Source organism: Muntiacus reevesi, chromosome 1 (genome assembly GCF_963930625.1).
Source record: "Muntiacus reevesi chromosome 1, mMunRee1.1, whole genome shotgun sequence".
NCBI classification, from domain to species: domain Eukaryota; kingdom Metazoa; phylum Chordata; class Mammalia; order Artiodactyla; family Cervidae; genus Muntiacus; species Muntiacus reevesi.
Window position 1 is genome coordinate 195,980,595 of NC_089249.1, and position 22,402 is coordinate 196,002,996.

The 22,402-nt window shown below is 43.0% G+C and overlaps 1 protein-coding gene across 9 annotated transcripts in view; it reads left to right on the forward strand.

The window, feature by feature from the left end:
* Nucleotides 1-2,334: 2,334 nt before the first annotated feature.
* HNRNPM (heterogeneous nuclear ribonucleoprotein M) overlaps nucleotides 2,335-22,402 on the forward strand; it is a 38,571-nt gene continuing 18,503 nt past the window's right edge. For 5 of the 9 annotated variants that reach the window (XM_065917895.1, XM_065917899.1, XM_065917896.1 and 2 more), the window contains exons 1-3: nucleotides 19,560-19,674; nucleotides 20,739-20,930; nucleotides 21,536-21,689. In XM_065917895.1, coding sequence (XP_065773967.1) covers nucleotides 19,597-19,674; nucleotides 20,739-20,930; nucleotides 21,536-21,689 — 424 coding nt within the window. In that variant the 5' untranslated portion in view covers nucleotides 19,560-19,596. Of the gene's footprint in view, nucleotides 2,502-11,216; nucleotides 11,387-18,542; nucleotides 18,596-19,487; nucleotides 19,496-19,559; nucleotides 19,675-20,738; nucleotides 20,931-21,535; nucleotides 21,690-22,402 lie in introns of those variants that run through there. The other 4 variants (XM_065917897.1, XM_065917901.1, XM_065917903.1 and 1 more) reach the window with 3 other exon arrangements.

Below are 22,402 nucleotides of genomic sequence, written 5' to 3' on the forward strand. Positions count from 1 at the left end.
CTAAAATCACAGTATCTGGGCCCATCACTTCATGGCAAATAGATGGGGAAACAATGGAATCAGTAACATACTTTATTTTCTTGGGCTCCAAAATCACTGCAGGTGGTGATTGCAGCCATGAAATTAAAAGACACTTGCTCCTTGAGAGAAAAGTTATGGCCAACCTAGATAGCATATTAAAAAACAGAGACATTACTTTGCCAACAAAGGTCCATCTAGTCAAAGCTATGGTTTTTCCAGTAGTCATGTATGGATGTGAGAGTTGGACTATAAAGAAAGCTGAGCACTGTAGAATTGATGCTTTTGAACTGTGGTGTTGGAGAAGACTCTTGAGAATCCCTTGGACTGCAAGGAGATCAAACCAGTCAATCCAAAAGGAAATCAGTCCTAAATATTCATTGGAATGACTAACGCTGAAGCTGAAACTCCAATACTTTGGCCACCCGCTGTAAAGAAATGACTCCTTAGAAAAGACCCTGATGTTGGGAAAGATTGAAGGCAGAAAGAGAAGGGGACAGTTCTATGAGATGGTTGGATGGTATCACCGACTCAACTGACGTGAGTTTGAGCAAGCTCTGGGTGTTGGTGATGGACAGATGTGCTGCAGCCCATGGGATTACAAAGTGTCAGACACGACTGAGCGACTGAACTGAACTGAACTGGGATTGGGAGCAGGAAAGAGAGAGTGGGGCCTAGCCTTCACCTTGACGATGTGTGCTAAGTCGCTTCAGTCGTGTCCAACTATTTTCAAGTGCATGGACTGGAGTGGGTTCCCATTTCCTTCTCCAGGGGATCTTCCCAACGTAGGAATCAAACCTGGGTCTCTTATGTCTACCTGCATTGGCAGGTGGATTCTTTACCACTAACTTTGTGACCCCATGGACTATACAGTTCATGGAATTCTCCAGGCCAGAATGCAGGAGTCGGTAACCTATCCCTTCTCCAGAGGATCTTCCCAACCCAGGAATCGAACAGGGGTCTCCCGCATTGCAGGCAGATTCTTTACCAATTGAGCTATCTGGGAAGCCCTAGGTCCACCTGGAAGCCCCCAAACCCCCATAGCAGAAACAGAGAGTGGGGCTTAGCCTCTGCCTCATGCTGGGTTTACTGAATTTATTCTCTGGGCCTGCGGTTCTCAGCCAGGGTCAGAATCACCAGCCTGGATTAAGTATTTAATTTGGTGGAAGGTGTAGCAAGTGAGGGAGTTTCCCAGAGGCTGATGAAATGTAGTTACTCAGTGAGAGAGGGTAAAATGACAACAACAAGAACAAGAACAAACCAACAGAACTCTGTCCCTTTGTGAGTTTAGAGAGAGTTTGGGGGTGAGATGGGAATGTCTGCAAGTTCCAGTGAAACATTTCAATGTACCAGAGACACCAGAGAGAGAGGTGGCTGCTGGGAAGGGTAGCCCGAGGCCTGAATGCTGGGGGCTCTGGACTCTTCCCAGACCACTGTGGCTGCCCCAGGACACAGCCCTGTATCAGCCCTGAAACCCATCTGAGGACAGAGCCAAGCTCTCAGAGCAGAAGGACCCAGGGTCAGGCAGGAAGGAGTCCAAGCGTTCCTTTCATCATGTGATTTCTATCAACAGGTTTGGCTTCTGGCTTGTGCACTCGCTTAACAAACATTCATAAGCACAAAGGAAGTCCCCAGCTAGACATCATGTTTATTGGTTGATGGCTGTTTAGTGAGAGAGATTTGGGTCATGGGCTCTGCACTCAGAGGAGCTCTCAGGCCGAATTGAGCCCAGGTATTCCTGGTGTAGGGTGATATACTTTCTTAACCAGACATTGTTAACATTTTGCACATTTGTCCTACTGCTTGGCCCTTCGGTGTCCTACCCTTGCCTGGCTAACTCCTTTAGAGCCTAAGAAATAGAACTTTAGCTGTCATTCTACTCCAGCTCTGATTAGAGAAAGCTGGGAGTTACAAGGTCCGGGTGTGGCGGGTGGAGAGATGCCTCCCTCATTAGATCTGGCAGAGGATGAGATGGTTGGATGGCATCACCGGCTCAATGGACATGAGTTTAAGCAAACTCCGGGATATAACGAAGGACAGGGAAGTCTGGCATGCTGCCGTTCATGGAGTCGCAAAGAATCGGACACGAGTGAGCCACAATAACAACAATTACACCCGGAAAGCGGATAGTGTATCCAGTAGGCGCCAAACGCAAGTTTGTTGCAAGAATGAATCAATAACAGCTGACGGTGCGCGCGTGCGCGCGGCGGGGGCGTGGCCCGGAGCAGGGGCGTGGCCCGGGTTGGGAGGGAAGGAGACTGGCGGCCGCCGCGGCGCGCGCAGGCGTTACTGGTCGCGCCGAGTCACGTGAGCACGCAGGCGCAGCGCCGCGCAGCCCTCTAGCTCACACAAAGCCCAGACGCGGAGAAAATGGCGGCAGGGGTCGAAGCGGCGGCCGAGGTGGCAGCGACGGAGCCCAAAATGGAGGAGGAGAGCGGCGCGCCTGGCGTGCCAAGCGGCAACGGAGCTCCGGGCCCGAAAGGGTGAGTATTTCACGGCTCCTTGTCTCAGGCTGGGCGCTTTCGCTGTGGCTGGCGGCGGCTCCGTTAGATCTGTTGGGGCCTCCTCCCGGCGCGGCCTCGGCTGGGCTTTCTTTCCCCTCAGGGTCTGCCGTGGGGGGAGGCGGCCCAGGCTGTGAGGGGTGAAGCCGGGCGGCCCCGTGAGCGCCTTAGGACCGCTCTCTCCCAGGCATCGGGCCTTAGCTCCTTTGGTCTCTCCAGACCGAGTCCGACGCTGAGGCCTCAGGCCCGGCCTCTGCGCGCAGGGATAATGGCGCGCGGGCCCCAGAGCCGACGAGACCCGGAGTCCGCGACCTGCTGGCCTGGCGGGTGACCTTGGTTGGGCGCATGGCTTGACGGCTCTTCGCCGTTTTCCGGGGCCTCAGTTTCCCGATCCGTAAAGTGGGGGATAGGGGAAGGGAGTGCGCACGCAGGATCTCGCGCGCGGTCGGTCCCGGTAAACGGTAGCTGAGACGGGTAGGTATCGGGAAGGACCGCGAGGACGGCCCCGGATTCCCCCTCCCCCTCCTCCCCGGCTCGCGCGGTTCCCCTCCCCCCCTCCCGGCCCCGCGGGAAGTGCCTCGGTCGGAACCTCCCCTTGCCCCAATCTCCGACCGAGAGTTAGTCCCTCCGCTCCTCCCCAGGTGCGCAGTAGGTATTTGTGGAGCGGTCGGACCTGCTGTTCAGTGTTCAGCCGGAGAAACAAAGAGGAAAGAAAGAAAAAGAGAAACATATTCCGTGTTCTAGAGGAAGATTTTCCATCATTAGGCGGGTTCACTCATTTCCAAACTCGGCCACCCTTTCGTTTCCTACTGGGGGCTCTGTCTCAGGTCCTCGGTTTTGAAAGTTTTCTTAAAGCTTTAAAGCATCGTCTTGTGTCCCCGGTGAACCGCACTCATTCTGATTACAGTCGCCTGAGAGGTGCGGAAAGACATTTTGCCTTCGCCCGCCAACTGTAGGGGGAGGTGAGGGGAAGGCTTGGGCATACGTTTGATTTCCCACATACATTAAAAAAAAAAAATCTGGTGAAATTTACAGTTTCAGCCATTTTTAGGTGGACGATTCCGTGGCATCGAGTGCATTCGCGGTTTTGTGCATCACCACCAGTATCCACGCTGAAAACTTTTTCCTCACCCTAAATAGAAACTGTAGCCATTAAACAGTTACTTAACGATTCACCTCTTCTGGATACCTTTGCTATGCGCTTTGTCTCCTATGGATTTGCGTTCCCACGAATTTTTAATGTGTATAATTAGAATTCATGGGGATTAAAAGTGAACGTATTTAGCAAATGAACACTCACTAAATACTAGCTATATATACTTTCCCGAGGTGGGGAATACCGTGGTTACTGTTCCTTGGAAATCGAGAGAAAGGCATCCTAGAAGTATTCCCAACTCTTGTTATTGAAAACTCTGGAAAGGGACATGTTCATATTTAGACTTTTTTTAAATAACTGTTTAAGGGACCCTGGTAGGATTTTTTGAGGACCATGTTTGGAGGCCTTTAAGATATACATTTATGTCCTTTATTTCTTTTTTCTTTCAAAGCAGTTATCACAGGATGGAGTGCTGCTAGAATCGTGCTAGGTGAGAAGTTATTAGTTACAGCTTATAGCATCTGGGGTACATTTTCCAAATTTCCCATTTTTCACAGTCCATTTCCAAATAGTCATTTTGTGACTGATTCATTTGACAAACGAACATAAAACGTGGCCTTCAGAAAGAATCTCTGAAGGTTTCAGAGAATAAAAAAAAGTCTTTGTTGGAAGAACCTCAGTCTGAGACTGTTTAAATAGACAATATTTTAGGCAGTTAGGAACACTTAGATCTACTCTGTAGGGCCATTGGAAAAGTTTGTATTTTGGGTGTTTTTGTGTGTGTGTGTGTTTTGCATCAAGAAGATTTTAAAGCAGAGCTTTTTAGAAAACAGTCCCCCTGCTCATAGGGAAGGGCCAATGGATATTTTTGTGTGGAAGTGAGTAAAAGGAGTTACCAGGGGTGGGGAGCTTGGAGGGACTCCCCTCCCCCAACCCTAAGCGGCTGGGGGCCACCAGGTGTTCCCCTAGGAGGATGAGGATGAAAGGTGATCATTGGAGAGAAGCAGGTGATCTTTGGAGAGGAGTGTTCAAAGACTAGGATTTTGACATATTTGATATATATTTGTAGAGAACTTCATGTTCCTTTCACTTTATAAAGAACTGAAACTGCTGGAGCACTGGGGGCCAGCTGGTGGGCAGTGAATTCCAGACTAGGGAGTTCAGATTTTTATCTTGAGAGGTTTTTTTTGTGATTTTGTGAAAGTGCTCAGTCTTGTTCGACTCTCTGACCGCATACAGCCTATGGAATTCTCTAGGCCAGAATACTGGAGTGAGGAGCCTTACCCTTCTCCAGGGGATCTTCCCAACCCAGGAATCGAACCCAGGTTTCCTGCATTGCAAGTGGATTCTTTACCAGCTGAGCCACTTTTGCGGGCTGGGAAATGAGTGAGACTGGATTCTTCTCACCTTGTCTCCACCAGGAGTGGAGTGTGTGTGCTGTAAGTTGAAAAGGCACTGAGACTGCAAGCTTCATGAGGACCATGGAAAGCACAACCTGTTTTGCAATTCCTTTTCTCTCCCAGCTGTAAGCCGGCTGTTTCTTTTTATATTGATGAGAAATCCGTCTAAGTACAGTCAAGATTCAGAGAGTGTATTGGGGGTAAAAATGTTCATTTTAGAGGGACACATAGACTTAGTTTTTTTTTTTTTAATTTTATTGTTTAAAAATAGAGGTTACACCATACATTTAAAATCAGTGACTTAACCTACTCCACTTCCAGATTAACCTGTGGCCGAATCGGAAAGGTGAGAGATGGGCTGTTTTAAAAATAAAAATTTGCATTTAGTATAAATTTTGGGGGATGCAGGGTTAGTGTTAACACTATTTTACAGTCAAGAAAAGGTTTGGTTTTTTTTTTTTAATCGAGAAAATTCAGATTAAAGAAATTGACCTTAAGAATCTGGGGGAGGCCATCTTGACTCCAAGACTTTTGCTGTTTCCACAGCACCACCCTGGTAACCTCTCAGTAAACAGACATTTGAAGTGGGTTTTTTGTTTTGTTTTGTTTTTTAATTTTAAACCAGATTCTTTGTGCTTTGCGGTGACTTGAGTGTTTGCTGTACTTTAAGAAGTGCTTGTATGTTTGATAATAATTTTGAGACACATTTGATGATGAGCTCAGGATTAGAATGGGGCTCTGTATTGTTGGAATGCATGCTGCTAGCTCTTTGCTTTTTTCATTTTATTCAAGGCCAGGCTGGGGGAATACTAGTCTGCAAAGATTAGGTTGATTGTTTCATTTAGGATTTCTCAGATAGACTCTCCCATTAACTTGTTTTGCGGTCAGTGAGGTGAAATTTGAATTACTGTTTTGATAGTCTGTGATGAGTACAGTGGGGGCTTCCCTGGTGGCTCAGTGGTAAAGAATCTGCCTGCAATACAGGAGACAGGAAGGAGTTAGATCTCTGGGTCAAGAAGATCCCCTAGAGAAGGAAACAGCAACCCACTCCAGTATTGCCTGGGAAATCCCTTGGACAGAGGAGACTGGTGGGCTACAGTCCCTGGGGTCACAAAGAGTCAGACACTACACCTAGTCAAACACTTGCACTAAACAGCAAGTACAGTGTTTAGGTTTGCTTAGCCACTGCCCCAGTGGACTTAAAGTCTAATCAGTATGTGCAGTGGTAGAATGCAAGGAGTGAATCATTCTACAGAAAGTTTTTGGTACAAAAATACATCATTGTCACAGTGTGCTAGCCTCTCCTTTAAACTTGTGATTGTGGATAGTAACTCCTTTCGCAGATGAAGGAACTGAGGCCTGGCAAAGAGCCGGTGACATTGGGGTTCAGACTAAGATGACCGTACCTGTTAGTCACCTGTGGTACTACCCTCTTAGATAATTGCGCGAACATTTACCAAGCTGCTTTTTGTTAGGTTGATTGTTGATTCTCACAGCACCCCTGTGAGCTGCATGAATACAGGTTATGCTGGTTTTGCTGGTAAAGAACCATAGAGGTAAAGAACTGGAGTCACGTGGGTAGTTACGTGGTAGACCTGGAGCTAGAATAGTGCTCTCTACATGTTAAATACATTAGTGGAGTTCAGGATTGAAAGGATTTTTGTGAAGAATCATTTTACATAAGGGATAGTTCTCAAGGGAATATGGAGGTTGAGGGGGGTCTTTTCCCTCAGGAGATGTGGTCAGGATTTCAAGATATTGGAGTTGCTGTTTCAGACTACACTCCTGATTGAAAAACTCCAGGAGTTAGGAGAGCATTATACATGGGAATGCTGTGGAGGCATAAGAGAGAATAGGGATTTACATAGTGAATGTAGCAGCTCTTTGTGGATTAGGCACTCAGTATTTTGTGTTTTTTTGTGATCTTTATGTAAAGTATAATTCCAGTACAATGGAGCAGTGACATGGTAAGTTATCAATCTTCAAGGAGTACAGTCAGTAAAACGGTTCCAAAACTATTAATCATACTTAATCTTCCATGACTGACTCAGAAGCTTCTTAAGGTATTTTGCGCTTATCTTTATCAATGTATTAGGAATTAGGTTAATAGAATGTCAGGAAAAGTTTTTAACATACTGGATCTATTTTAAACTTCAGATAGATAATTGGGTGCCAGAATCAACTGGGGTGTTTATTGACAATTGGAAGCAAGATAGCAAGGAGACTATTGGTAAGGTATTTATTTAGCAGTCTTAGGTAACTTCAGTTTCTTTGAAAGATTGCAAATTTGTTAACTTTATGTAGAAGTTACAAGTCAGGTTACCTTGGAGTAAGATTTGGAATTTGAGAAACCAGCAGAAACTTGAAAAAATGTGTAATTGGCACAAGAAGCTGCACAGGTTAGAAGTATGCAATTTGATACCATCACTGAATGAAAATAATAGTTATAACCTGTAAAAGTTTTTGCTGCCCCTTGGTAATCCTCTGAGTCCTCCTTTCCCCCACCTCCAGGCAGCTGTTAGTTTGCTCTCCACATCAATATGTATCAGTGGTTCTCATTGGGAGATTTCTTTCCCTTCAGGGGACATTTGAAAGTGTCGTGGGGATTTTTTTTTTTCCCTTCATCTTCAGATCTGAGGAATGGGGCTGCTTCTGGCCTCCCTTGGGGGAGAGATCAGGGATCCTGCAGCACATAGGGCAGGCTAGAACAACAAAAGAATTTTCTGGCCTAAAATGTTCATACTGTTGAGGCTGAGAGAACCTGCTGTAAATTAGTTTGCCAGATTACATTTTCTCACACAGTTTTACATGATGAAGTCATACTATATGTACGCTTCTTCTGTCTGGCTTCTTTGAGTGTAATTATTTTGAGGTTCATCCATGTTGTGTGTAATTCATTACTTATTGTTGAATAGTGTTTCAGTGTATGAATTTCCTAGTTCGTTGATTCTTTCACCTGTTAGTGGGTAGTTGTTTAGTTGCTCAGTAGTGTCCAACTCTTGTGACCCCACGGACTGTACAACCTGCCAGGCTCGTCTGTCCATGGGATTTCCCAGACAAGAATACTGGAGTGGGTAGCAGTTCCCTTTAGGGGATCTTCCCAACCCAGGGTTTGACCCGGGTCTCCTACTTTGCAGGCAGACTTTTTTGTCTAGTGAGCCACCAGGGAAGCTTGATGTCTGCCTGTTAGGTAGACATTTAGATTTCCAGTTTTGGGGAAACTGGAATAAATAATGTTGCTATGAGCATTCAGGTATAAGTTTTTGCATGGATATATTAATTTTCTTTTGGCTAAGTATCTAGTTGTGGATAACATATGGTAGGTGTGTTTTAACATTTTGAATTTATAATATCCTAAATTTGGGGTATTTAGGATAAAAGTTTTTCATCAGTGTAGCTAAATGATAACCTACCTGTAAAAATGTACTTCTAAAAGGTTTTTACAGTTGTGTTACATATATTTTAGGGCTAGAAGAATATTCCCCTAATTCTGTCTAGAAGATAAATGAGAAAATTGAACATTTTTTAAAAATGGGATTTTGTTCAGTTATCATACCATCTGTACTAGAATATGTGTCGTGGGGTTTTTTTGAGGATGGTTCTCTACTATTCTGTAAAGAATAGAGTTGATAGTGATTATTATATTTCTGAAAAGGTCAATTTTTTAAGAAACTGCAAGTAATGAGATAGTTCTTACCTGTTTCACTTAGGAGGAAACTTCTCAGAGAGAGGAAATGATTAGCTGGAGAAGGGTTTGGGTATAGTGGTGCTGTGGGCATACCTTGGGCGTAACCCACATGAGCTGCCTTCTGGATGCCGAGCCCTGTGGTGTAGATTAACCCCAAATCAAATCCCCATCTTCTGTGGTTAGATTGGGCAGTTTATTCTTAGCAGTAATGCTGCACGGCAGAATTTGGCCTAGACACTTTGTTACCTTTGTCTTGTAATGAGTTATTTATATGATTTGTAACTTATAACAATCTGTTAAAACACAGGCTGAAACTGTAACTGTGTCATGGACCCTGTGTCAGAATAATGTTTTTTAATGTTGCTGAAAGAATATTTGGGCTTCAAAAGAAACCAGTTCTGTTACGATGTATTCCTACCCATAGACCCTCTGTAGTTAGGTCCATGAAATGAAAATTGATCTCCATTTTATTAATTGTAACACTTATCCTCATCTGCTGAGGGTAAGGCGCATGGACGCATGCTGTTTGGCAGCCCTGGTGCTGGGCTTTCCTATGGAGTAGACAGGTGGACTGTGTGTGTGGTGTGCGGTCAGCCTAAGGAGAGTCTGTCATAAGCCTGGGTAGACAGAGTAAAGAATTCTTAGGAATCCAGGGATTGTGTGACCCTATCCCTTTCTGCCATCTGCCAGCCCCCATGAAGGAGGTCTGTTGATTGCATGTTGATACTGGTATCGATCAGATAGATCATGGAGGAAGTTGCTTTCCTTAACACTTCGCACACTTGCATTTGGCTATGAGGGACCAGTTTTTTAAAAAAATACCTTGGGGACTAAAATAGGTTGCTAACTTTAATTTTTCCTGGTACACTGAAAGAAAGTCCTCCAGCTGCCATTCCCCACTGCAGGGAAGACATATCCTGGAATAAAGATCAACCCTTACTTTTAAAAAGGTGGTTTTGTAAATCATCAATACCATAGTCTTGATTTTTTTTGTTTTCTTTGCTTTTTTGTCGTGGATCACAAAGTCTCTGCTGGAATCTCTAGTTGTGGGAGTCCTCAATTCTCACTGGTAGAAAAGCAGAGGGCTTGGAAAGCAGACAGTGCTGGACTTGATGCACAAGAGGACCTCTGTGGCTGCTGGCTCCCCGGTAGTTCCTGGTCAGTTCTCACTGATGTCCGCCTGTGGCCCCAGGGGCTCGGGGAGCAGTCTTGCTCAACTGGCCCAGCCTTGCCCTGGCTGTGCACAGACTCTAGCCAGTTCCTGGGCTTTGGCCCGGGCTTCCAGCCTGTTTGGTTCTGTCCTTTGGGAGCCTCCACTTCTTGTGAACCTTTTTTCCTGCTCACACTAAGCCACACCTGTAGGGTTTAGAAATGCTACTCCGTGGGAGCACCTCACACACAAAGGTAGAGAGTATTGCAGGAAAGTCCCCGCCAAAAAAATATCCACCCTTCTCTGCCAAAGACGGGATTGTTTGTCTGCTTTTTACCTACCGGAGTTGCTTGACTTCAGTTTCCCTAGCCTCAAAGTAATGGAGTTGAGTAGAGAAAGGTTTCTTTCCCTTAAAAAAAACTTGAAAAAAAAAAAATCATGGTAAGATGTATGTAAATTCCGCCATCTTAAAATGATTACATGTACAATTTAATGGCATTAGGTACAGTGTTGTACCTACTCACTCAGCATTTCCAGAACTTTTTTTTTTATCATCCCAAACAAATTCTGTAGCCATTAAACAGTAACTCACCATTCCCACCTATCCCCAGTCCTGGGTAACCTCTTCTTTTTTTCCTCTATGCCTGACTTATTTCACTTAGCATAATGTTTTCAAAGTTCATCTCTTTTGCAACATGTATCAGCACTTCATTCCTTTTTATTTTTTAATGACTGAGTAATATTCCATTGCCTGGATCTACCACATTTTGTTTTATTCCGTTCATCTTTTGGTGTATGCTTGGGTTGTTTTCACCTTTTGCTACTGTGAATAATACTGCCTAGGAGTGGAATTGCTCGGTCCTCTGGTAATTATGTTTTAGCTTTTTGAGTAATTGCCAAACTGCACCATTTTACATCCCCACTGAAAAAAATGTTTCCCCCCCACAATGAAAGTTACTTTGTAGGGCTGAAGTTTGTTGGGCCTATGTGTACCACCTCTTTTGGGTTCCATGACATCTTATAAACCTTCCCTTCCGTTTTCCTGTTTCTGTCTTGGAATTAAAGCACCTCAGGTAGGGAGATGGCCTCTCCCCGCCCCCTATGTTAGAGCCCCACAGGAATGTGTGAAGACCTAGGAAAGCACATTTGTCTTGGAAATGGTTTTTTTGATAGATGGATTTTCAGGAGTGTACTACTACAGTTTTTAGCTCTATGGACCACTTTAGTTTGAGTGACTCCAATCAATATTCTTGTGTTATATGTAACTTTGCCTGGGATAATCAGGCAAATTTGCCTGGAAAATCAAATATTGTCTTTTGGGTTGTGCTAACTTGTGAATGTTTTTTTTCTCTTTTGAATTCAGTGAAGGAGAACGACCTGCTCAGAATGAGAAGAGGAAGGAGAAAAACATAAAAAGAGGAGGCAATCGCTTTGAGCCATATGCCAATCCAACTAAAAGATACAGAGCCTTCATTACAAACATACCTTTTGATGTGAAATGGCAGTCACTTAAAGACCTGGTTAAAGAAAAAGGTAATGGTACTGGTGGTTGAGTAGGGTCAGAAGGTTGGTGTGTCATCTTCTCTGTGGCTAATTCCTTGGTTATTTTTTGTCAGTGGAAGCTGTTCTGAGTAGAGCATGTGTTCTCTCCAGGCTTGAGAGTTAAGCCCCCTCCCATCCACCCTACCTTTTTTCTTCTTTTTTTTCTTTTCTTTCTTTTTTTTTTTTTTTTTGTGGTCATGCACTTGTGTGTCAAATGGGGGCATTTGTATGATCCCTTGACCTACGAATGATTTCACTGGCTTAGTATGGTTAACAGGGCTTCAATTAAGCTTGAGGGGAGCCTCTTTGTTAAGGAAATTTTTAAAATTCTTCCTATTTGGGAGAAACTTTTTTCTTTTCCATTTTTCTTTTAAAATTCTGGCGGGAAGGTAGTAGTTTGTCTAAATTTTGCGGCTCTCTTCCTGGGATCAAAATTTGGTGGCTGGAATGTGTGCTGCTCAGATTCTAAATTATAAAACCACACCCAGGGGAGGAAAACACAGACTTGATTGGCAGTTGGGTAGCTCAGAATAAAGCATTCACTGTGTAATTTGGTGCCTTCAGGCACCCACCAGTCCCAACCCTGGTGTCCAGAGTCTGGTTGAGGGCAGAGGAAGCAACTGAAGCTCTGCTGCCACCAGGAGATCCTCAGCGGTTGGTTGCCCCCATGGTCCTCTGCTTCTACCTCCTGCACACCATGTGTGTCCTCCTCCTCGTTATACTCTTGTTCGGCTGCTTTTGTCGTCTTTTCCTGATTCTGGGCCCTGCTGGTGGCACACAGGGCTAAAGAGATTGCTCAGCCCTGGTTTAGATGAACTTGATAGAGAACCATTTGTCTAAAGGCCTGGAGGTCTCCCCTCACCCTTACCCACATGGGAAACCTAGAATCAAATAATTCTTAAACTGGAGTCTTTTTGAAGGGCTGAAAGGTACTGGTTTTTCTGGAGCATTCATAATGTAAAGAGATTTGAGCTTGATTTGTCAAATGATTTAACATTTCAGTGACAGACAGATGCCACTTGGATAGGCCATTTTGGTATGTGTACTGGTGCTCCCAGCATTGGGTTTTGAAATTATGAATGGCCCACTGCCATCATGGTCCCATCATTTAATTCAACCATGACATGCCAGAAGCATTAGGCACCGTGAACCTCTCTGTACAGTCATGTAGGCTGCTCCCATGTAGTATTTCTCCAGGTAACATGGATGGAAAAACGTTCTGGTGTGAGGTTTGTTTTCCTGCCTTGATCAGCCAAATCATTCCTGCCAGTGCTCCTAGGGCACGAGTGAAGTTTCTTCTTTTTGTCTGAAGAGCGTGTCACGAGGCATCCCAGATGCAGTGTTCTTGGTTTTTGGGACTGCTGCTTCAATAAAGCTTAGAATTTCTGTACAGCACAGTTGGGTCTCATTCGAATTAGTTTTTGGAATAACCTCCAAATTTGTGTTCTCGCGATTTGGTTGAACCGCTGAATGGATACGTCCATTGATAATAAGGTATAGTAGTTCCAAGAACCAGGAATGTGGCTTTGAAAATGCAATTGTTAGAACTTTGTAAGAGATTGCAGGCCAAATTATTTTTCATTTTTAGGAGTGTGTGAACCAGTTTTGGGACATGATGGATAAAGTAGGTGACATTTTTACTGCTTTACCATTCAGTAATTCAGTTTTGGGAGCCTTAAAGCTGGTAGCAGCAGCAGCAGCAGCAGCAGCCATGACGTTTCTGGATGTAGAAGCAGTTCACCTCAACTTCCTATTTTGCACTGTATTAAGTGTGGAGCCAGCCTGGTGATTTATTCGGATACTTCCAAACTGGTTCTCATATTCCCCTGGCATACTGCTATGAATGCCCTGGCTCAGCCCTTTTCAGTGTATTTTTGGTGGTGTAATTTAGAATTACAGGTGTGCAGTAAATCAGTTATTTTTAATAAACATTAAAATGTTCTTGTTTAGCGCTCCCCTGTACAGGTTAAATTAATTACCTTTCTGTTTAATTAAGTTTTAGCAGTATTGGATTGTGGATAAAGGGATTCATAAGAGAAAGGTAATCTTTTTATGGTAAATCTAATATTCAGTATGTGAAGTCAAAAGAAACTTACTGTTTATGTAAGTACAAATCTTCTTATTTTCGTTTTGACGTTTTTAAAACTATTTTAATTCATGTCTTGGTATACCAAAAATATGTTTCAATGATTATTTGAAATCTGAAATATTTTCTTAAAATCTGTCACAATGTTTAAGGTTTTAGAAGACTTGTTATTGCACAGGGGAGAAAAAGGTTGGGGATAGAGGCTTTTAGAGTCTAAAAATATTATTCTCAGGACAGTCTCTGAAGTGGGCAAACCACAATAGTGGGCTGTTATGATCCAACCACTATCAGTCTGTATTTTAAGGTCTGTTCCTGATGAAATCAGGAAACTAGTGGGATGGCTAGAATTAGTTGTCCTTGGCTTAGAAATGTGAAAAATGCTCTGTCATTGCAGCACTACCTATAATAGCTGCATGTTAGAACTCAGGTAGTAGCTTTGAGATGGCAAGACAGGAGCTTTTTTCTAAGGATGATCACGCATCATGTACCCCTCCCTAATTCCTGCTCCTCGGACACCTGGTATATCTTCTCTGTTAGCTTTAAACAGCGCCTGTTAATAATGCATGTCTTATGTGAACAGGCCACTGGTGCCTTTTCCCCTGGATGGGATCACAGAGCTTGTTTGGTGGCAGTTCCGTGCAGTCAGCATTGCTGGTTTTAAAGAGAAGAGGTATTGAGAGCTTTGTTTTGTTCTGTGCCAGGCTGCTTCCACTGCCCCCTCTCCCATCATATACCATTCAGGGAGGTGGATTAAACAGCCCACAGAACTGAACTCACCCTTTCCTTGAGCTTCCCTGTTCCTGCTCTTCATGTCCGGAAGGCGCAGAGGTTTTTTGGTTGGCTCAAGAAGATCTACGTTGTGTCTAAGGAGCAGAACTTTATTTTCAATTTAAGTAAAAGTCCCTACCCAGCCTGTTTAGCTCCTTCATGTTTTCCTTTGTCCCTGTGATCATGCTTATTTTTAATGGAGATAATATGTGGAACAGATGACCTCGTGAACACTGAAGAGTGGATTGAAACAAAAACTGAGAGCCAGTGTAAGAGGAAATTTGAATTGGAGACTGCCAGACGAGGTTTGAGAGTGACTCAACAGTCTCACAACTGCCTGGTTTTCATCACTTGACAAATGTTGGTAGACATGAACATCTCAAGAGTGTTTGACCGTAAGGTCTGGGTGAAAAATTAAGACTTCTGTGAGCAAAGGGTGATTGATTGATCTTGGGAATTGTAAGCTTGAAGAGTGTTGTGCACCGTTTTAGAGAAGTCCTGTGTGCCTGAGGAAAGCTCATGGTTGAGCCTGGAGGTGGGGCGGCTGCACCCTGGCGGGACTGAGCCGGAGGAGCGCAGTGTGAGGAGGACAGAAGGCCAGCGCTGCAGCTTACTCCCAGTCAATCTCCAGGGTTAGCAGCAGTCAGTTTAACTTGTGTAAGGAAGGATTTCTTAAGCACTTAATCCTTCTGTTTTTATTGAATGCGTCACTTTAAGTAAATTTCAAATTCCAGCTGACAGAAAACTTAGGCCCAGAGGGCAAGTATAGTTCAATAGTAAGTCTCTGTTGGCTCTCAGTGATAATCTACATTGTGAGTCTACAGAGCAGAACTTTATTTTCAATTTAAGTAAAAATCCCTACCAAGTCTCCCTGACTCCTTTATGATTTCCTCTGTTGGATATTCCATCTGCGTTTTGGAAAGGTCTGTTGCTGGTGCAGCATTCATATCTGTGGGTACTTGGATCGAACCTTAACAGTGCCGCCTGCCTGTCTTATTTGTTGGGTTTTGGTCAAGTTAGAGAGGCAGTGTTCTGCTGTGTGGAATTAGCAGCAAGAATGTGCTTAATCATTTTTTCTAACTTGTCATGAATTGAGTATTCATTGTATCGAAGAATATTTTTTTGCCATGTTTCAAGTTAGCTGTATATCAAAGAAACACGCTTTCCAAGTTAAAATATGCAATTTTTCCATGCACCCCTCCATTAGAGTTGCTCCCTGAGCATTGGCTGAGTGAAAATGTTTGATAATATGCTTTTGAGCTCCTACCCCAGTCGCTTTAGGCCTTTTCACATATGAGTTCTCTTCAGTGAAGCTTTAGCGCCTGTACTTTGATACAAAGATATCTGTTCAGGAGTGTTAGAGCAAAGTTGCTCCAAGGGACTAGCTGAGTTCTTTGGGAGTTGCTCATTTTCTTATCCTCATCATGTGTTTTATTCTTGAGGTAATATTTTTAATAATCCACCTAAATGTTGGTTAACAATGAATTCTTGGAGCATTTTAAAATAAAGGTAGGTAATAACATTTGGCATTCAATTTTTCAAAGACTTCGTTTTTTCATTCAGAAACTTTGATGTTTAAAGCTGCAGTAGAGTTTGTTTTAGCAGCCTGCTCTTGGGATTCCATGGGTTCCATCCATGATCAGGAGCAAGAGGAGCAGCAGTCTTTTCTGTTAATACCTGCAGGTTCTCTGTCTGCGAGACTTGAAACTGCTCGTTTGTTAACTCTGCCTCACGGCCTTAACTTCTCTGCTTGGGTTGATTGGTTGTTTTACACTTCGTCTCACTGAGTGTGGCCAGACTGTGAAGAGTTGACACGTTTTGCCGGCAGTGTTGATAGTTGCACTGACTACTTAGCAGGCCTTTGCTTTAATCATGTCAAACTAAAGGAGAGGGGACCTTCTTTAAGGTTTTGTTACCATCTTCCTGTAGAGAAGTATGAATTGGCAACTGTTGCGGATTCTGTAACAGTGGTTTGCTTAGGCCTTGGAATTGATGTGGTCTCTCAGGGTAGAGATCAGAAAATTACGAATTTATGAGGAGCATGGTTATTATTGATGATACTCGGAAACAGCCCTACTCATGGTAGAACTGCAAAACTTGCCTAACCTATAGCTAAACTGAGGATGAGGGTCTTTTAAATATAATTTTTAATAAGCAACTAACTGTACCTTTTGGAGAAGAGAGAACCCTTTAAGCAGAGTTATTGGTAGAGAGGATTGAAGTTGGATTTGTGCTGTCTCTAGAATGTTAAGTAGACAAAGTCCTAATTTCTGAACCTGGCTTTTGATTTTGGTTAAAATGGTTATGATCATGGAAAAAGGTTTGGTTTAGACTTGTTTGGTTTCTGAGTTGCAGTGACAACTTTTTGATAAATCAGTGTCTTTATAGGCACAAACTAGAAACTTCCAAAAAATGCAACAATATTTGAATTCTGACAACATTGTTACAGCTGTCAGAGTTAGATACTGTGATTTTTAAATTTATTTTTAAGGTTATTAGGTAGTAGTCTCAGCTCTAGGAGGTTAACTTGAGATGGGGGGTCTCTTCACTGTCTTGATACAACTTGGCATTTTCATCAGTGTGGAGTCAGTCAAGGGCTGTTGGTCCTCAAATGGCTGCTGCTGTTGAAATAAATGGCTTTTAACATGACCTCAAGAATGACCACAGCATTTTTGGACTTGCTTTACTTTTGTAAGGATGACAGAAAACCAGTTTGTATGACTATTCCTTGGCTGTGATCATTTTTCAGTTGTGCATACTACAAAAGTTAAACTAAACTAGTTCCTCCTAATTTTTTCTGTAGAAATAGTCCTAATTTCTTTTCTTTGCACTGATTTTCCTTCCTGTTTTGTGCAAAGTGCTGGTGTAGTCTGTAATATTTCAGGAAAGGACAAGGGAGGTGAGCCTATAGATTTAAACTTTGAATACTTGACCTTCTTCCTGTCCACTGCCATGCAAATATATTACTAATAAGTATGCTCTTCAGATTTTAAAGAAATTAATCTTACTTTGCACTTCAGTCTTTTTGTGATATATTAATTTTAAAATCCTTATAATTTTAATATCCTTTGAACAAAGGAATAGGCTAGGCAAGACTTGGGGCCATTAAGAGGTTTATTTTTGTACTGGTAAACCAAATTGTACTGCTAAACCAAATTGAAAACTGAATGAGAGGAGGCTTTATCATTATAAAAAATAATCCTGAAAATGAAAAAAAACATTTCTTAGAACAAAAACCCTTTTCTTGACTTCGGAGAGTCTGCTTAGCTGTTGTTTCCTCCAAGTTAACACTAAAATTTCTGGGCTTTTTTGGTGTGTTTGTGCCATCTTCAAGTTCAGCAGCCATTTTGGTGGTTGTCTTGGTGGGTTCTAACATCTGGTTGTGGTGGTCATGAATTGGCAATCCAAACCTGGAGGAAAATCTGTGGGTTCTTTGGAAATGTTTGTTTTTTTTCCCCTTTGTGTCGACTAGCCTCCTGAGTGAGTCTATGTAGCTCTTGAGGTGCCAACTGATCGCTAAGTTTGGATTTATCTGTATGCTGTAGTGAGAAGGTTGAGAGAGCAGTAAGAATAAAACCTGGCTTAATTCATTGGAAAGAATCCAGATACTGCTCTGATTTTGTGATGGATAGTTATACATTCTGCTTGGGATAGTTGTGAAGCCTAGTGCTGTGTGCAGAAATCAGCCACAGAATTTGTGGGGCCCAGTGCAACATGAAAGCCCCGGGCCCCTTATTTAAAAATGACTGAGCATTTCAAAATAGCAGAGTGTTAACTAAGTGCATGGCCCTCAGCAGAGCCCGATGCGATTGGACAGGTTGCACACCCATGTAGCCAGCCACGCTGTGTGTGCGCCTTTTGAGCATATTCATGTACACATCTTTGTAGTGAACAGTTGAGCTCAGTTCAGTGGCGTTGCATTTAGTGTGCTGTTTACCTGCTTTCAGCAGTCAGTGTATGTGTAAAACTGTTCCTCCCTTCCCCCCAAAAGTGAATCTTGCAGACTTCTTTCCTGTAGATTTGGATTGCCTCTAGTCATGAATGAGCATTTCAGACAGGGAAATAGCTTGTTTGAGGTGGGAGGAAAATCAAGGACATATTGTTAACAAGTTTCACCTACTTTTACTGCACACCTGTAATGCCTAGTGTGGCGGTTTAGAGAACATGGAGTGTTTCTGGGCTTTCTTATAAGGCAGAGGCTCCATACAAGGTTGCTGATGATTGTTCTAAATTCCCATTGTTTTCTTGGCTTTTCTCCCTTGGTTTATGTGTCGTCTGGAAACTGATTTGTAGTTGGTGAGGTAACATACGTGGAGCTCTTAATGGACGCTGAAGGAAAGTCAAGGGTAAGTGTCTGAGAGAATTTCTTCTGTGGATTTACTACATGAAAAATGTAACTGTATGGTGGCGTGGAATCGAATGAAATCAGGAAGGCAGTGAGTGCTCATGTTACAGTAGCTATGTTTGGTTTGCCAAACATCCGAGTGGGGTGGGAGGGGATTTGCCAACTGGAGTCCCGCTTTTCCAAATGGCTGGCCAACGAGCTTCTTGGTATTCTGTTTGGATGCCCAATTTGGATAACTGGGGACCAAGAGCAGCATTGTCTCTTTGTTAACAGAGGAATTGGCTGTGTGTGAATTATGCATGGAATTTTAGCGGTGGTATATTAATGTAAAACGTGTGTTCTTGTCTAGAAAATGTTACTTTTGGTTGTTTGCTGAATTTGAAAGTTGTGTGAACCAAAGATTCTGAAAAGTTGCCTTTGTGCCAGTAAATTGTAAAACAAATACTAAAACGTGAACGTTTAAAATTGGCCTTGTTTAAAGAGAAAATTAACTATTTTCTGTCGTGCAATAGAATGGCTTAGAATAATCAAAAGGATGAGCTTAATTTATGGAAGGGATGGATTTAAGGAGGAGTATGACAAGGAATTGATTGAGTATCGAGGGAAGCAGATCTAAAGTTTGTGTGATTTCTTGGAGAACCTGAATTTAGGTCTGCTCATTATAACTTCAGCAGCACTAGTGCAAAAGCTGGTAATGTGAAGAGGAGACGCTAGGAGTGGAGCTCTTAATAAGGAAGGCCAGGCAAGACACTCTGTCAGCTTCCCCTTAGAAGGGTTAATTTAAAAACTGTTACAGAAGTCATATTTTTAATTTATAACTGTCACTGAAATTTACTTTTTTTTTTCTTTTTTCCCCCCTTGCTCTTCTGACTGGTCTGTGGCTTCTTCCAAAGGGATGTGCGTAAGTATTGTCTCATTACTTATTGGCAATTGAACCTTCTCAGTTGTAGGACTGGTTTCACTCATTTCCTTTTGACTCTTCATAGTGTTGTTGAATTCAAGATGGAAGAGAGCATGAAAAAAGCTGCTGAAGTTCTAAACAAGCATAGTCTGAGTGGAAGACCACTGAAAGTCAAAGAAGTAAGCTCATGAAACACTGTGGATACCGTCTGTAGTTGTCGAGTTGTCCCTGTTTGGAGATAGGAAAAGACAGACATAGTCCTTGGTGACATTTTACGGAGCAGACGCCCTGTTGTTGTTGAAGAGGAGGGTCAGTCGCAGGCTTCAGCAGTCTTTCGCATAAGAACTTTGGGATAGTGGCTGAACACGTCTTGAGCCACTGTGTGCTGCCTTCCTGACACCTGTGGTTTTTCTAGGCCAGACTGCCTTGGTTTGGCCACTCAGACTGAGCCCATGGTTTTCTACTGTGTGTGTGTGTGTGTGTGTGTTTAGGGTATTCTACATCTGCAGTTTTACTCAGTCTGAATCCTCATCTTTTTTTGTTAAATGAGTTTGAGTCCTTTTTTGTAGCTAATCCAAATCAGGCGTCTTCTGTCCCTGAACGGAAGTGGGAGGTTTTTTGTTAATTCAACCCTTCCTTGACTTACTTTTACCTCCTACTCTTGAAGGAAGGTCAGTAAGTGCACAGAGCCAGAGAGGAAGCGTGGTGGGATTCAAGTGCCCTCTCAGTGAAGGTGGCACACCAGGGGGCAGGATTCAGGAGCAAACGCCAGAAAGCCACGAACCTTTCACACACGGCTCGGGTGCCTGAACTTGAGGGGTGAAGGGACCTCGGTGATTTAGAGCTGTGCTTTCAAACTTCTGGGAAATCACCGATGGGGTTTGCACAAATTATGAAACCCCATTGGATTAGTGAGAATTCAACTATACCAAGCCCATGAAGATCTTATTTCAGCCTGGAAGTCTAACTAATCATTTCATCCACTCCTTTACCTTTTGTTTTTTTCTTAGTTCAAATTGAGAGCTAAATTTTATACCCTTCCTTTCTTCCTCATTCTTTTGGCTGGAATTGTTCCTGGCCTGGCAGTTTGTTAGTTCATTTGAATTTCTTGTTATAGATTTTGAGAAATGGTTTCTAAACAGCCTCTCAATCTCTGAAATTTTAGGAACATCACTTAACTGTGGGAGCATGGTTTTCATTGTCACTGGGTCAGTTAAATGTAACCCTTTTGTACTTGTTTTAGGATCCTGATGGTGAACATGCCAGGAGAGCAATGCAAAAGGTGATGGCTACGACTGGTGGGATGGGTATGGGACCAGGTGGCCCAGGAATGATTAATATCCCACCCAGTATCCTAAATAATCCTAACATCCCAAATGAGATTATCCATGCATTACAGGCTGGAAGACTTGGAAGCACAGTATTTGTAGCAAATGTAAGTAAATGGACACATTGTTTCAAAAAGTTTGACTTACTGCCTTAGATGGTCTTGTCAATGAGTTAAAATGGTAGCTCTGACATTTGAGGGGGGAGAAAAAGCTAAAGGAGGGTTATGGGCTTTGTCCTCTAATGACCACAGTAGTCGTAAAGTCACACAGGCTTGACCCATGGTCCTGTTGGGGCATGTTTACTGAGTTTTGCTCTTATTTGTAAGAGTAAGTGTGGGGTAAAGTATATGAACAGAGGTTGTATATTGATGTTCCTTTCTTGTTATGTCTGGGTGTATGGTAATAAACCTTTGTCATTTGCAAAGGGAATTTTTTTTTTTTTTTTTTTAAGAATAAAAGTGAATTGGGGAGGATGATGGTAACCTTCAATGGGGAGCAAAGTTTTTTAGTAGTTACAAAATAAGCATTAAATTTGAAAGGAATGAGGTGACTTAAATTGTTATTTCAGAGAAAAGAGACAGTAAATAAGTAGTTAAGGCTTATGGCATTATTTTTGTAACATTTTCTAATGCTTGTTTTCTACCCAAAGCATGTCACATTCATGTAGTAAAAATGTTTACAGTGAGATTTTCCTCTCTCTTCTCTTGATTAGCTGGATTATAAAGTTGGCTGGAAGAAACTGAAGGAAGTTTTTAGTATGGCTGGTGTGGTGGTCCGAGCAGACATTCTTGAGGATAAAGACGGAAAAAGTCGTGGAATAGGCACTGTTACTTTTGAACAGTCCATTGAAGCCGTGCAAGCTATATGTATCCTTTTTTTTGGAATTCAGGTTGTATTAGTAATGCAGGTTTGTGTGGAGAAGTGGTAATTTTGTGTATTAGCATTTCCTGTGTTACTGGAATATCCTCAGGTGGCGCTAGGGGTGAAGAATCACCTGCCGATGCAAGAGATATGGGTATGATTCTTGGATCAGGAAGACCCCCTGGAGGAGGCAATAGCAAGCCACTCCAGTATTCTTGCCTGGAGAATCCCATGGACAGGGGAGCCTAAAGGGCGACAGTCCTTGGTGTCGCAAAGAGTCAGACATAAGTGAACATGTATGCACACATGACTAGAGAGAATACATTACTGTGGACATTACTACGGGAGTCCAGTACTGTGTAGATAGAAGAGATGGTTCGAAAATGGGCACATGTCAATGGGTGGTCTCCAGGGTTTTCTTTTTAGAGGGTCTAATTTGAAGGGAGAGGTAAATCCTTACAGGGCCTGTCTTCTCCAGTGGATTGACATTCTGGAAGAAGCATCTCTCTGACCCTAGGCCGCTCACTCTAGAGTGACCACAGAGAGAATACCACACATGAACACTGATCTTAAACTCCGGTAAGATTGTCACTGAGTATATTACCCAGAAAACACGGTACTTCAAAACGTGCTAGAACACTAGGCCTGTTGGACACACTGGGAAAACTGATGTCAGTGCTTTTCTCCTTTTCTTTTTTTTTGCGGGGCGGCAGTGGGG